The sequence below is a fragment of the Rhamphochromis longiceps genome, linkage group LG16 (assembly GCF_057381845.1).
Source record: "Rhamphochromis longiceps isolate RC_006_pf linkage group LG16, R_longiceps_female_GT1.1, whole genome shotgun sequence".
Lineage (NCBI taxonomy): Eukaryota > Metazoa > Chordata > Actinopteri > Cichliformes > Cichlidae > Rhamphochromis > Rhamphochromis longiceps.
The window spans coordinates 11,844,699-11,861,736 of NC_140572.1; the positions used below are offsets into that span (position 1 = coordinate 11,844,699).

General features: G+C 39.4%; 1 protein-coding gene across 1 annotated transcript in view; it reads right to left on the bottom strand.

Annotated features, from left to right (window-relative positions):
* LOC146650704 (dual specificity calcium/calmodulin-dependent 3',5'-cyclic nucleotide phosphodiesterase 1A-like) overlaps nucleotides 1-17,038 on the bottom strand; it is a 43,309-nt gene that overhangs the window by 19,676 nt on the left and 6,595 nt on the right. Inside the window, exon 2 of the mRNA XM_085385032.1 lies at nucleotides 7,111-7,137. Within this exon, the coding sequence (XP_085241158.1) occupies nucleotides 7,111-7,137 (27 nt within the window). The remainder of the gene's footprint in view (nucleotides 1-7,110; nucleotides 7,138-17,038) is intronic.

Sequence of the window (17,038 nt, forward strand, 5' to 3'; positions counted from 1 at the left end):
GTTGGACGCCCAGTGTTAAAGGGCTAGGTAACATTTAAAATCCTGTCAGGACCACTTTATTTGAAAGGAGATTGTTGTCTATATCTGCAGTAACTCATATTTGTCTGTACAGTTCTGTTCTGTATGTCCATGTGCATACACTGAAAGCTAAGAGGTAAAAAGAATGCAACAAAGGCCCCTAACACAGCAGAGCAGGCATCGGTTAGAAAACATATGGCATTAATTAACGGCATGTAACGCTTTAGCTGGAGGGAATCTGGGTTGCGAAGCAGCTTGCAGAGGCAGCAGTATCTGTATGGAAGGTGAAGCATCTTAAATATTAGTGAGTAGAATAAATTGAAGAATGTCAGCCTGGGCATCAGCTGATCTGATGGAACTGCAGGCTGAGCTTTACTGTCCAGCCTGACAGAACTAATGTTATGCTCAATTTTCTGTTAGATGCAGTTTAGTCACAAACACAATAAGCACTTTTAATTCGGTTATATGGCATTGATTTTATACTTTAATATAGTCAGGTATCTTCTTTTTCTTCATGGCTGCTGTGGATATCATTCCTCATATTTACAGCATATTTACATTTCTAAACATTCCAGAACTTTGGCGCATTCCGGAATTCCGAACATTCCGGAACTTTGGCGCATCCCGGAATTCCAAACATTCCGGAACTTTGGCGCATTCCGGAATTCCAAACATTCCGGAACTTTGGCGCATTCCGGAAATCCGAACATTCCGGAACTTTGGCGTATTCCGGAATTCCGAACATTCCGGAACCATGGCGCATTCCAGAATTCCGAACATTCCGGAACTTTTGCGCATTCTGGAATTCCGAACATTCCGGAATTCCGAACATTCCGGAACTTTGGCGCATTCCGGAATTCCGAGCATTCCGGAACTTTGGCGCATGCCGGAATTCTGAACATTCCGAAACCATGGTGCATTCTGGAATTCCGAACATTCCGGAACTTTGGCGCATTCCGGAATTCCGAACATTCTGGAATTCTGAACATTCCGGAACTATGTAGTTTGTGCTGCAGAACTGTCAAAGTACTCTTGCCTCTTTTCAAGTATTTTTGCTTTTTTGTTTCTCTCAGTGTCAACTTGAGTTATTTTTATCACTGTGGAGCTAAATTTATCAGCTAGGAGGTAGCTTTCGGTATGTCTGTTCTCAGCTGAAATCAGAAATTATGTGTCATCATGACTCTTTTTTTTTTTTTAATTACCCGATCATTCAGGCCTAGTTCCAAAGTGTCTCAGTGAAAGGTGTGGTACTTCTCTTTGTTCAGGGTGCAGATGTCCAGCTGCAATTACCATGTTTCTCTATATGTTTGATTCTGGAATTGTTTCCCCTTCTCCTCCCTGAGTCTGGTTCTACTAGTGATTTCTTATTATCAGGATGTCCTGAAAACTCCCTGAAAAGAACTTAAGTTAATCCAAAATGCTGCAGCAAGAGTACTGACAGGGACTAGAAAGAGAGAGCAGATTTCTTCTATATTGGCTTCTCTTCATAGGCTCCCTATTAAATCCAGAATCAAATTGAAAATCCTGTTCAAGGTCTTAAATAATCAGGCCCCATCTTATCTTAATGACCTTATAGTACCATATCACCCCATTACAGCACTTCACTCTCGCACTGCAGGCCTACTTGTTGTTCCTAGAGTATTTATAAGTAGTATGCAAGGCAGAGCCTCTAGCTTTCAGGCCCCTCTTTTGTGGAAACAGCTTGGGAGTTTGGATTCAGGAGACAGACACTATCTCTACTTTTAAGATTTGGTTTAAAAAAATGTTGATATGTCCTTTTTGATAAAGTTTATAGTTATTGTTGGACCAGGTGACCCTAAATCCTCCCTTAGTTATGCTACAATAAGTTTAGGCTGCTGAGGGATTCCTGTGAAGCACTGAGCGTTTCTTCTTCAGAATCAGAATCAGAATACTTTATTAATCTTAGATGACGGCTGTGTGCGGACAGGGATAGGACCCAAGATGCAGACTCCAGAGACAAATTTAAACCAAAACAGCTTTAATGCTGAACGCAAACATAACATAACTTGGAAAAACTCAAAATAAACTAACACCGGTGGACTGGCAAAACACAGCAAAATAAACGGTAGATCGCGACATGGACACAGAGAAACACAGGGCTTAAATACACAGAGGGAGCAATCAGGGAATGAGTAACAGGAGGGAAAAACAGCTGGGGCAAATCAGGCCTAACGAGACCAGGGGAAGCAAAACCAGACACATTAACATCAGACAGACTTCCAAAGTAAAACCGGAAACATAAGACAGACTCACAGGCAAGCACTAAAACAAAGGGAACAGAGACGTGGGACCAGGGCAGACACAGACACTGACTGGACGTGGAAATACAGCAGACAGGGAAGACAGCAACAAAGGAACACAGACAGAAAACCAAAACACTAAAACTCTAACCAAACCCCACCCAGAGGACCTTAACTTAAGAAAAACCCGTAAAGCAAAGCTAGAATATAAAGAAATAACAAAATCAAATAACCAAAAACACAAAACACTGGGTCACCGACCCAGAAACCCTAACAATTAATCCCGAAGGAAATTATAGGTTACAGCAGGCAGCACACTTACAAAGTGCTTCCTTCACCTTTTTCACTCACCATGTGTTTTATATATGAAGGGCCAGGAGTGACACTAGTCTGTATTTGATTATCAGTTAGTATTAATCTCTGGTTTCTTCCACAGCATATCTTTAATCATCACCCCCAATTGGTTGCAGCAGATGGCCGCCCCTCCTTGAGCCTGGGTCTGCTGGAGGTTTCTTTCTGTTAAAAGGGAATTTTTCCTTCCTGCTGTCACCAAGGGCATGAACATAGCGGGCTGTGTGATAGTTAGGGTTCTTTCTAAAACTATAGGATCTTAACCTTACAATATAAAGCCCCTGGAGGTGATTGTAGTTGTAAATTGGTGTCATTTAAACAAAACTTAATCAAAATGAATTGAACTGTATGCCATAAATCAGGGTGAATTTTGTTTGTGTTGTCAGATATGTAGTTCCTACATTATAACAGTATTGTGAATGATACAGAATGACTATCGCTAATAAACTGTCTGTTAACGTGAAGTGCATCACTCAAAACCCGTGTAACGCTCCGTCTGCTTTACTATACTAAATACTGTACTTCACTGGATTTAAATGTACATATAATGTATATGTGTATGATATCCTGCACCTCACGACATCAGTGATATGCTTTTAGTCTGCCTGCAGTCTTCACACACCTGCTAACTGGTGGATTTTCATTCTTAGCACCCACACAGCTGCTGTCCTGTTCACACCACAGAACCAGAACATGAAAATCTGCTTCCTCCAGATGGACACATGACACGCTGCCTCCTGTCAGTCAGCTGACACCCACAGAAAACGACTGGAGTCTCCTCCAGGAAATAAACACGCTGCCTTGTAGAGTGCATCTTCCTTGCGTCTTTGCCAGCCAACAGCGCCCTTATGCCAGTTTGAAAAGTTCTCAGATGGGATGACCTATGACTTACTTTTAAATGATGAAATCAGATTAAGTTACATATCACAAACTAATGGCTTCATTGAAACAGAATTTGTGCAAACTGTTTGAAAGTCATTAGAGGTTAATTATAAGCATTTAAAAGCACTTATAAGCTCTCCAGGCTTCATGAAAGACAATTAGTGCTCTTGTTTGGATGTTGTCTGCCTTTTCTTCTATTTTCTGTCAAGAGAAGTGGTTCAGTAATGTTGACGTCCTGTCTCTGGGGAGGCCAATCCATGACTGATACTGTTCTAATGTGTGGTTTTCTATCCAGTTATGCTTTTACTCCACTGGCAGTAGTTGATACTATTCATCAAGTTTTCCAGATGGTATTGCCTGGTGGATCAAAATCTACTATTCTGCATTCATAATTCCAGGTTTTGACAGCCACCCTTCCACTGAGATCTGATGAGCCTTTGGCAATCAGTAGATCAACTGAAAGGCCAGGCCAGATGCATCTGTCGGGTCCTGTATTAGGTCTTTGCCCAAGGACATGACTCTCAGATACAGTTCATTTGCTGTAGATTTGCTGTAGTTTTTTAGGCCTGCTACTTCAAATCAAATCAAATCAATTTATTTATATGGCACTTTTCACAGAATAAAAACCACAAAGTGCTTCACAGTAATATAAAACAGAAATACATAAAATACATTAATAATCAAACATACAGCACAAATCTAATTAAAAGCCAATCTAAATAAATGAGTCTTAAGCTTCTTTTTAAAAGAATAAATACAATCAAGGCAACGTAATGATGGAGGGAGAGCATTCCACAACCTGGGGGCCACCGCTCTAAAAGATCTATCACCTGGTCTTAAAATGAGTTTGTGGGACTAACAACACCTTTGATTAGATGATCTCAGACTGCGCGAGGGAACGTGGGGTTCTAAAAGATCAGAAATGTAGGCAGGGGCATCACAATTCAAAGCTTTAAAAGTCAGTATCAAGATTTTTAAATGAATTCTAAAATGTACTGGAAGCCAGTGTAATGAATGTAACACTGGTGTAATGTGCTCTCTTTTTCGTGTCTTAGTTAAAAGCCTTGCAGCAGCATTCTGGACTAACTGGAGACGGTCAAGATTCCTTTTGCTCAAACAAAGAAAAAGACTGTTACAATAATCTAAGCGAGATGAAGTAAAAGCATGAATAACCATTTCTAACTCAGATTTAGACAGCAAAGTTCGCAGTTTGGAGATGTTTCTTAGCTGAAAAAGGCCATTTCTAATCAAGTGGGGACAGTGTTGTTCTAGGGACATGGCAGAATCAAAGATCACACCAAGGTACCTGAGGCTCAGGATGACAGATGAGCCAAGAGAACCAGGATGCTGTTTGTGATATTTTGTATGTAGCGGACTGTCGACAGGGTGATTTAAAGACTCTGCTGTGTCCAAGCCTTTTAACATTGCCATGGTGACCTACCACCACCCTGTAAACTGGATGAAATTTGTTTTAGTTGCCATGGTAACAGCTGAAGTCAGAGTAGGAGATGGTGAGAAAGATAACTTCAAGACTAGAGAGATTGTGATTCAGGTGCATCATTTTCAGGTGTCAACAAAACACCATCTGTTTTCTTTTTTAATAACTTGAAATATTCCATGTTATTATTAGTTATTAGTAGTAGTAGCTGCTGAGTTTTACAAATGTCACTGTAGGTTAGAGGTTTCTAATGCAGTGCGTTTAGAACTGTTTCAGTAAAAGACACAACCCCAACCACAAAGGTGAAGTCCCTGTATTCAGTAAGACTAGCCGGAGGCCTTTCTGTGTGGAGTTTGCATGTTCTCCCCATGTTTTCCATGGGTTCTCTCCAGGTACTCCGGCTTCCTCCCACAGATAAAAGACAGGTAATTAGTGGTGTTATGTTAGGTTAACTGGTGGTCTCTAAATTGCTCATGCGAATGGTTGTCTGTCTGCTTGTTCACACTACAAATAAAATAGTGTGAACTCTCAAAGCGGCCCGCATGCGCAAAAGAAGATGTCACACACAACGCGCTCTGTTTAGACCCAGAGCAAACAATATTTGACTGATGGCCCTTAATATAAAGACTTCGGACTTTACGTTTCCCAATTATTGCTTTAAGTTATTTTGTTATTTACATAATAATGTAAATAACCTAATAATTATCCTTATTGCTGTTTTAGAGGAGCGGTGCTTCAAAGGATAGTAGCAGATTTCTGTCAGAATCTGCAGATTATACAGTACAAATAAAATGTTCACGTTTCTCCAACGTTGTCTTCCCAACAGTTTCACTGACATCTACACTGGATGGCCAGGAAGCGTTCGCGATGTCTTATCGGGCGCTTCTCCGGCGCTGATAATTGGCGTCTGTCTTGTGTCAGTGACGTAAAAGACGGATTTAATGCGACTTGACCGTTCAAACAGCAGTCGCTTTCTAAAACATCGGATATGTATCGGATTCAGCACCACATACGAAAGTGACCCAGATCGGATTTGAAAATATCGGATTTGTGCCGTTCACACTGTCACACTATGATCGGATATGGGTCGCATAGGGTCAAAAAAATCGGATTTGACGCGCTTTCGCCTGCAGTGTGAATGTAGCCTAAGTTTACAGTCTACAGTCTCAAAGCTAAAAGCAATATCCCCTGAGAACACACACATTTACAGTCAGATTTGTTTTAAAATTACACAAAATACGTAAAGAAATAGGGAGGGTCTTTTTAAAGAGCTGAAACATGTTTTAGTGTTGCACGTCAAACAAGGCCTCCCTCTGGGAGTGTATCTGTTTTAGACAAAGACAAAGTTATTTTTTCTTTTAAATTTCAGGGTAAAGCAAGTAGTACCTTTTATGTGTCGATGATGGTTTCCACAATTCTAAAATAACATGCTAATTCATTTTCATATTTTTATGATGCATAATGAGCTCAGTGTGCTTTTATGCTGAAAAAAATCTTTGTGCACTTAATTATCAAAGACTTACTCAAAACAACTGCAGAAAGGATTTAATCATGAATCAGAAAATATAGACTGCCAGTCAAAAGTTTGGAAACATCTTCTCATTTAATATTTTTTCTTTATTTTTTACTACTTTCAACATACATAGATACATGCTGAAGAAGAAGAAGGAGAGTGATGGAGTGCTGCGCCAGATAGCTTGGCTTTCACAGTCATCTGACCTAAAGCAAAGGGTGGCTATTTTGAAGAATCTAAAATATAAAACTTGTTTTGAGTTAATTCACACACATTCATAGTCCTGATGCCTTCAATGAGAATCTACAATCTAAATAGTCATGAAAATAAAGAAAAACCTATAAAATAGAAGATGTGTCCAAGCTTTTGACTGGTAGTGTAAGTTTCATAGACCAAAAGACCAAGGGAATGTTATTAAATATCTACACTTTTCACTTCTACACTTTTATAAAGAAGAAAAAAGCAAAAACATCTGCAGTTTAGAGAAGCTGATTTTTTTTCTCTATTTTGTATTTTTAATTTTTCATTCATGCTTGTCAGTTGTCACAATGATTTTCCGCTAAACAAATACACAAGAATACAACTAATTGTTTCAACTCTCCATAAAAACAATTGTGCGTGTATGTGTGTGCCAGTGCGTGCCTTACCTTTGCGATGTACTTTTATATTTCTGCCTGTAAACAAACAAGAACAAACAAGAGTTAATCAAATCGGCCACTCACATGGTGAGTTTCAGGCTAGGTTAGAAGGCACACCTTGAAACAAACATGCAGACTAACAAAGATATTTCTTCTCTGAATAAAGTCTTATCTTCATCAACAAAAACACATCTTCACATTGGAACTAATAAATAAACCACAGAGTATTCAGAAGCTTGAATAAATGTCTATATCGGTATATACAGATATATTTCATTTGTACTGAACTACTCATTAAATTAACAACATGATGTATTTTAAAAGACTTTTTACGAGACCAGATTGCTCCTATAGTGGCCATCAGAAGGTACTTAAGGTACTTTGGCACATTGGATTCACGTTTTAGACCTTGATGGCACGTCCATCATTTATATACAGTTTATGAGTGCACACCAAAGCTACCTGCACTAATGTCAGTGCGTTAGGTGGAAATGCTGCTTGGATTTACTGAAGTGAGTCAGGGGGCTGCATAACAGAGAGCAAACTCAAACACTGCATGCGAAAAGCAAACTGTCATTTCCATTAACCTCGAGACAGATGAGAATGACATGCAACCACGGGAGCGTTACACAACAAAAATGGCAACTGCTGTTGCCTCGAAAGGCTTAGAAGACACATAAAGCTAAACCATACATACATGATACATGGCCAACGTACTCAAAAACTGTTTGTCCTCTGTGTTAAGTCTTTTAAAATGTCCCTCATTCCAATAAAATCTGAAAAGTCTGAAAGAGACCGGTTAGCAAATCATGTTTTCTACCCATTTTGTGTGCAAGGGTGGCTCAGACAAGCACTCCAAAGCACTGGAGCAAAGGTTTTCGTTCTGGGAATTGAGCCGTCCCAGCAGGGTGTCAAAGAGTTGAACATGGAGAGCGGAGGTGAAAGGAACCCAGCCAAATATGAACACATAGATATGATACACCTCCTTTTAGATTCAGTGTACGGAGGATAGTAGCATATTCTGCAGGCATCATAAATGAATATGTCATCTTGATAAGCCTGAGAATCCTCACATTTCTATGTTTCCTTTTGTAATAGGCACATGCCAAAGAAGAACTGCAGATAGACTGCTAACAATGAAAAAAACTACAGCAGTTTAAGTGAATGACTGACTCTGTGTTACAACACAATTCATGTTTATATCACCAAAAAACCCCAAATTATTAGAACCCTACACAAAGAATAATCATGACTTAAAAGGGATTCAGGGGTTTACTGTCAGCTTTTTCTGTCCTACATCAACCAGGGATCGCACATACCCTATCAAGTTGTTTTTTCTTTGAATATATTTCTAGTGTCACACTCCATTTCAGACTCCATTTTTCTCATTCATTTCTCTGAGCGTGATGGCTGACAATGATGTCACTGCCTCCAGCTCAACATTTGAATTCACTGAGGTTGATTCCTGTCTTACGCCAAAGGGGGCGGGAATATTTTCCCAAAAAGTTGCATCAATAAAGTGGTTGGAAGCTTCTAAATGTGCTAGTGCAGACAACCTTTCCCTTTCCCTCTAAAACACAGATGCCTCATAGTAAGGTCCAATCTGGGGAAGCAGCACCTGTTAAATGATTTATTGTTAATTTTGTGAAACTGTGAAGCACATGATTACATTTTACCGCTGTTATGTGGTGAAGGATGCAAAGCAAAGCCAGTCCATGCAGACTGTTCTCTGATAAAGACAGAGGCCAAGTTAATGAACAGGGTGCCTAAATATAACTTTGTACTGACAAATGATTTGCTGGATGAAATATTAGTCTGCAGATTTTTGTAGCGATGAAAGGTTAAAGAATCTAACATTCCAATCGTGATATTGGGCGTGCAGGTTAAAGCTGTGTCACATGTAAAGAAACATATGATATGTTGTATGTGTGTTTGGGATGGATTTTCAAGTAAATGACCAAATTCCTATAAATGCTGACATCTGACAGATACACACATTTCTGGCAATAATGAAAAAGCTCTCTTACAACTAATGTGTCATGTATGGAAGATCACCTTTGTTACATTTTCACCACACAAGGTCAATGATGTATAGGGGACAAATTTTAAGTTTTTTTGCTGCCTAAATTAAACCAAGTACGTGTTGCTGACTAAAGCACACGGAGCAGGGAGAGAAACCAGAACACAAGCAGTATTTGACATGATGGGATGGAAACACATATTAAATAAATATTGACTTTTTAAAAAGAAGTTTAAGGTCCCTTTTCTTTCTTTTTCGCCTCTCTTAGCTATTTTGCTGTTTGTTTGTTGTCATTTTTCTACTTATTTTGTGTCTTTTTGCAGTCATTTTGTGTCTCATTTTTTATTTTATATCTCTTTGTGCTCGGTTCCCTTCTCTTTAAAGTTTGTCTTTGATGTCTCGTGAGTCTGCAGATATTTTTTGCCACCATTTTAACCCTCTCAGGCTCAAATTAAACTTTTTGTTACTAATGCACAACCAAGTCCTGCAGTGGTACTTCTGAGTAAAAGAAAACTCATAAAATATGTATGTGGGGTAATCAGGTTGTTAGTTTTTAACTGTTGCAAATCGGCAACGCCTGCCTTGAGAGGGTTAAGTCATATTACATATTTGTGTCTCCTTCAAAGAATTATTTTGTGTCTTTATGATGTTGTTTTTTGCCACTTTTTGGTCATTTTATGTCTCCTAGAAGTTGTTTTGTGCTACTTTGCAGTAAATTTTTGTCCCTTTGTAGACATTTTATGTCTTTTTGAAGTGTTTTTGTGTCACTTTTTAGTTTTTTCCCACTATACATTGGACGTTGGATAGACATGCAGATCTGATCTATATTGGGTCCATTGGTCCATAGCCAATTCCGTCCAAATTAAGTCCACAATTTGGGCGTCCAGCCATGACCCACTTTGGCCATCAATATGACATTCAATGTTTGAACTTTGGACTGAGGACATCTATAACAGGTACAGGAAATTTACATGATTAATAAATCTAAAGGTGTCCATACATCCTTCATCTGCTGATCAGAAGGTTTGTGGTTCGATCCCTGGCTCCCCCAGTCTGCATGCCAAATATCCTTGGGCTTTTTACACAACATCACTCTTTCCAAATCAGGCCAAAGAGGTGGTACTGGTGAAGTAGTAAGATTTTAATGTTAATTTACATGTTTTCTCACCTTTGATAAATATGCCCAAATCCAATTTGGAAAGTGTTACCACTTCATTACATGTTATGAGGTCAGAAAAAAGGGGACAAAATAGACCTGATTTTACTACTATTAAAACCATGCAAAACAAAGTCAATGTCACCAAAATGCAAGCATTAAATCATGCGTCACCGAACCGAAACACCTATTGGAATGTAAATTTGAACAGCAGATTACCCCACGAGTAGATGACGACGATCTAAACGCTCCATTTGGTCTGAAATTAGCCAGTCACAGCTCTGGAATCTGACCCCAGCAGCTAATCACAGCTCTGACACGTCTCAGCTTTGAAATGCGACTGTAGAGACCTGTTATTTCATGGTCGAATGGTAATTGTACGCCGGCCTGCGTGGGCAGATCAGAGCTGAATTACAAAGCTGTATAAGGCACGCTGATCAGTGCCAGGTCGCTGCATTCTTTTCTTAGTCAGAGAAAACTCTCCAGCACGCGGCAGCAGCAATAGTGACAGGTGAGGACAGAGAGTTTCTGGAGAATGACTCACCTCCCTATCATGACTTTTACAGGGTGACGCCTTCAGCGAAAGAATTTGCATTTTGCGTCTTTACCTCTTTTTTTTTCTTTGTCCTTGTACCAATTGTTTTGTGATTTCACCTACACATTTTCTTCTCTGCATCATTAACACTGAGCTTGTGGAATGTATTTTATTTCGTGCACTGTTCTGTTTGCAATGCATCACTGCAGGGTGTGTGTGTGTGTGTGTGTGTGTGTGTGTGTGTGTGTGTGTGTGTGTGTGTGTGTGTGTGTGTGTGTGTGATGGTTAACTCCATCTAACCCGCCCACGTCTAGACCAAGTGTCCTGGAGAAAAAAGCTGAACCTCCATTAAATTGAAGCAGTGCACACACACTACACAGTATCAGCCTTTTGTTGTTTAGTTTCTTAACCACCTCATCAGGGTGGCTTCAGATTGGTCCTAAATTTAATTTTTGAAGCATGACAACAAGCCAGACATGCAAAAACCATTATAAAGATTAGTTTCTGCTTAATCTGACCTGGACAGTCTGGTACTTCTTTTAATACATCCTCAGATGGCAGAACGTTTTTTTCATAGCTGAGCTTTCTCAGCTGATTTCTGCTCTTTAATGTGTCAAAAAAGTTATTTTTTGCTTTTGTTTTTACACTTCCTCTGTAATTCCACTCAGCTTCTCACCAAAGCCTACTGATAATAAAAATTATGCATCTCAATGTGTAAAAAAACAAAAGTAAATGAAAAGCTGTTCTATTCTCTTTTTGTCCTTTTCTAGTTTACTGCATCGAAATGTTCTGCTGTTACCACGGAAACTGGGGGAAATTTTCAAAAATAAACGAATAAATAAATATCTCCACACTTTTTTGTTTTCTTGTCAAACAGCTTTAAGCTCTGTGATTAATTTATGGATGAACTTTATGTCTGCCAGGAAGAAATAATATTGTAATGAACACAAAGACACAATCGCTCACACAAAGAAACAGCTGGTTTTGTGACCACTTGAATGGGTCTTAATCTTGTATTCATTCATGCTTGCTCTATTTAATTTGGACAAAGTTTATGATAATTTGTACATTTCAGAAACTTGCTTTAACAGGTGTCACAGGTTATAATAGAGAAGTCAATGTCACAAGGCCCTTCTAAATACAGAGTCCCCAAACTTAGGGAGGATTGTGCCTGGAAAGGTCAACAGTGGCAGGCAGAATGTCTATAAATGGAACAGCAGCTCTGCTCTGCTCTGATGATAGTGATACAAATGTACCTGGCAGTAACATGATGAAGTAACCTTAATACTTTTTTTTTTTTAATCAAACAAAAATTTGCAGTCTATGAAAAAGAAATGTAACAACAAGGCTTCTCTTTATATTATTTTTTCTTTTCATTTTTGGTAACTGCACATATGAAGAGACTCAAAGTCAGAACGACTATATTCAAAAGCAGATTGTCTTTTCGTTTGTTTATATTCGGTTGCATGGCTCTTGTCTGAGAACCTCACCACCCTTCCTATAGCATATGGATTGCAGGTAAGCTTGGCTTTGTGGTCTGTCTGAACTAAGTCAAACTTAATTTAATTCTATTCTATATATATATATATATATATATATATATATATATATATATATGCAACATGCTTTATATTGTAAGGTAAAGAGAAAACCCCAACAATCACATGACCCCCTATGAGCAAGCACTTAGTGACAGTGGGAGGAAAAATTCCATTTTAGCAGGAAGAAAACCTCCAGGAGAATCAGACTTAGTGAGGGGCATCCATCTGCCATGACTGTTTAGGGCTGAGGGGAGGGAGACAGGAGGTTCAGAGATACTGTTATTCAGGGAGGAATGTGACGTGAATGTCCATAGAGTTTTTCACAACCTCTCAGCCCATACTTATTGAGATATTTCCATTTGTGGTGCACCACTCAACAGACTGAAACATATAATAATGATTATGCTAATTTCAATGGGGAAGCTCCATATCCACTCGTCTGCCTGCATCCCTCGGGGTTTGGCGCTGCTAGTCTATTCTTCACATTACTTCCACTTTCCTGTGGCGTCAAACTTAATTTTGTTGTCATCACTTTGGCCCAAACATTTTCTTGCTTGTCTTCTGCGAGCTCTGTCCTGTGTGCTTTAAATCTTACTACTTTTCTGCCTTTCAGATCCTCATTCGTGCAACCAGCCTCCTCCAAATCTCCACCTCATCCTCGCCAGAATAGAGATCCTCCAAGTCTTCACCTGCTTCACCTCGCTGCCATCCTTCCTACCAGCGTTGGACTCTGTTCTACTACAAAGACTGATCGGAGTCTAATTGCCAAACAATTATTAATCAAGCTCCATATTGAGAACTGTTCATTCAAATGGTCTCTCCTTAGTCACTGCTACTTTGCAACCCAGAGTGTTACTTTATTTACAACTATGCCTCACAAGTTGTTAGGTCAGAGGTGCCAACAATTCTTGAGTGTGATTAGCATTCAGGTGCAGCAGGGGATCTATTTACTAGGTGCACAGGCACTGAGGGGGGACACATAGGCATGCAGAGCTTCTGCTTACGCACAAGCAGCATTACTGTCAAACTACAGATGCCTGTTGCCATTACTCACTACCCAAAATAAAACCAGCTTTGTTGTTTTATCTAAGACCTTTTCTCACTGAGCAGAAGAATCCTCCGGAAAACTAAACAAACCTCGGAGTGTGTTCACTCCCCGTGACGGAGTTCCCCTAACCTCGGAGTTCAGTCTTGTCAGGTTAGTAGACAAGCTGAATTCTGCATCTTTATTTTTACACCTCTAGCGTTTCTCATTCTCTCACTGTTGACAGAGAACACATTCACTTGCCAATGTTTATTAGAGGATTTGGCAAAAACGAAACACTTGTCTTGGCGTCAGTTTCTTCAACCAACATACCAACTTCTGCTGATAAATTTCTGTTTCTTTTTTTTTTCTGTTATATTTTCCTCTGTTGCCAGCCGGTTACCAACACAAGATGCTGTATAGCAAGCAGGGTCTGTTAAACAGAGCAAGAGTAGCCAAGGGGCATAAATTAAATGTGTGTGTTTAATGGTAATGATGCCGTGCACATTTCATTTAACTGCTGATGAGAGATACTGTCAGTAAACCAAATACTGGTGGTGGCCTGGTCTTCCATAAGATAGTGAATTAGAAGAAGTATCACAGACATACACAATACACTGGGAATCTTGTTATTAAATGTTTTTGTGAACAGAAGCTGATAAAATAAAGGAGAGTTTAACTTTAGCTGTCAAAAAAATACTATGGCAAACGTACTCTTAACATCATTAAATCTATTAATTTTATTTCTGGACATAATTTTCCCATTTGAAACAAACACTAACGGCAGATGAAAAGTCAGCTGTTTCAAAATATGCCAGTATGGCTTCACTAATGCTACGATAGCATTACAGAATGCTAAGTTAGCGTTCTGTAACTATCACCATATGTGAGAAGCTGGAAAAACAGACCAGTCAAATGCATCAGTCTGTATTTGCCCATTAGCTATAATGGGCTGTTAAATTTTGAATGAAGCAGCTACCATGGTTATTATCAAAGGTGGAAAGTAACGAATTACATTTACTTGCGTTACTGTAATTGAGTAGTTTTTTTGTGTATTTGTACTTTTTAAAGTCATTTTTCAAGTCGGTAATTTTACTTTTACTTAAGTATATTTTTTAAAAAGTATTGTACTTCGCTACATTTTCAATCACACCCGTTACTGAGTAAATTAAAAGAACAAACAAAAAAAAACCAACATTGCGCTTCGGAAATACTGCAGGGAATGATGGGTAGTAGAACAAATTGGCGTTGGGTCACGATAAAGATGAGTCTGACATCGGTGGTACGGATCCAGCGAAAAAAGAAACCCTGTCGAATTATGCTGACCCTGAACTCGAGGAAACCGATGTGAACCCCTGGCCTTATTTAAGGGACCATTTCGGCTTCAAGTGCAAGTAAGGCAACAGCTTTATTATGCAGTGTAAGCTGTGTTTGCCCAGAGAGACCGAGTTAGCAGCTTTTAAAAATTCCTCATCAAACCTGCACAAGCATGTAGAGGTAAGTTAAATGAAACCTGTACATTTATTTTAGCAAAAAGGCTGTGCTCAAGTTAATCACATTAAGACATAAGCTGTTATTGGGCACGTTGTTGTCCACGCAATTTAATTTTTTTACAGGATCGGTAAATTGCCAAAAGAAAATACATTTTTCCTGTTTGTTAATAACAATAATTTATTTTAAAGAAATAGTTAAATTAGACAGAAGACAGAAGCGGCTACTTTCTTACTTAACCCACATATGTTCACACTGCAGGCAAAAGAATAACGTGCTGTGCAGAGGTGTTTTTTTTCTGATCTCAAACTGATCTCCCTGTTGGAGCTCAGTCTGTGGAGAGTTATTTTTTTCTCCTTATCTTTCCTCATGTTGTGCATTTTCCATTGTTATGCCTCTCTGACCTGTCTTCCCCATGTGATGTTTGTGTAATGTACAGGGAGTGCAGAATTATTAGGCAAGTTGTATTTTTGAGGAATAATTTTATTATTGAACAACAACCATGTTCTCAATGAACCCAAAAAACTCATTAATATCAAAGCTGAATGTTTTTGGAAGTAGTTTTTAGTTTGTTTTTAGTTTCAGCTATTTTAGGGGGATATCTGTGTGTGCAGGTGACTATTACTGTGCATAATTATTAGGCAACTTAACAAAAAACAAATATATACCCATTTCAATTATTTATTTTTACCAGTGACACCAATATAACATCTCCACATTCACAAATATACATTTCTGACATTCAAAAACAAAACAAAAACAAATCAGCGACCAATATAGCCACCTTTCTTTGCAAGGACACTCAAAAGCCTGCCATCCATGGATTCTGTCAGTGTTTTGATCTGTTCACCATCAACATTGCGTGCAGCAGCAACCACAGCCTCCCAGACACTGTTCAGAGAGGTGTACTGTTTTCCCTCCTTGTAAATCTCACATTTGATGATGGACCACAGGTTCTCAATGGGGTTCAGATCAGGTGAACGAGGTGGCCATGTCATTAGTTTTTCTTCTTTTATACCCTTTCTTGCCAGCCACGCTGTGGAGTACTTGGACGCGTGTGATGGAGCATTGTCCTGCATGAAAACCATGTTTTTCTTGAAGGATGCAGACTTCTTCCTGTACCACTGCTTGAAGAAGGTGTCTTCCAGAAACTGGCAGTAGGACTGGGAGTTGAGCTTGACTCCATCCTCAACCCGAAAAGGCCCCACAAGCTCATCTTTGATGATACCAGCCCAAACCAGTACTCCACCTCCACCTTGCTGGCGTCTGAGTCGGACTGGAGCTCTCTGCCCTTTACCAATCCAGCCACGGGCCCATCCATCTGGCCCATCAAGACTCACTCTCATTTCATCAGTCCATAAAACCTTAGAAAAACCAGTCTTGAGATATTTTTTGGCCCAGTCTTGACGTTTCAGCTTGTGTGTCTTGTTCAGTGGTGGTCGTCTTTCAGCCTTTCTTACTTTGGCTCCAGTGATGTTGCAGCTCTGAAATATGGCCAAACTGGTGGCAAGTGGCATCTTGGCAGCTGCACGCTTGACTTTTCTCAGTTCATGGGCAGTTATTTTGTGCCTTGGTTTTTCCACACGCTTCTTGCGACCCTGTTGACTATTTTGAATGAAACGCTTGATTGCTCGATGATCACGCTTCAGAAGCTTTGCAATTTTGAGACTGCTGCATCCCTCTGCAAGATATCTCACTATTTTTGACTTTTCTGAGCCTGTCAAGTCCTTCTTTTGACCCATTTTGCCAAAGGAAAGGACGTTGCCTAATAATTATGCACACCTGATATAGGGTGTTGATGTCATTAGACCACACCCCTTCTCATTACAGAGATGCACATCACCTAATATGCTTAATTGGTAGTAGGCTTTCGAGCCTATACAGCTTGGAGTAAGACAACATGCATGAAGAGGATGATGTGGACAAAATACTCATTTGCCTAATAATTCTCCACTCCCTGTACTGTATGTATGGTCAGAAGGGTAAGTCGGCGCTGGCAAAGGTCGGCAGCCTTAACCCAATTTCCTTCGGGGTCAACCTTCAGGATCAATAAAGTTTTATTGAATTGAATTGCTCCTCAAAATTAACAGAGCAGGGCCAAGTTTAAAAAATGAAAACACATTTTTATAGCAGCTGCCGTACAGCTCAATTCAGTACTTGTTCTCTTATT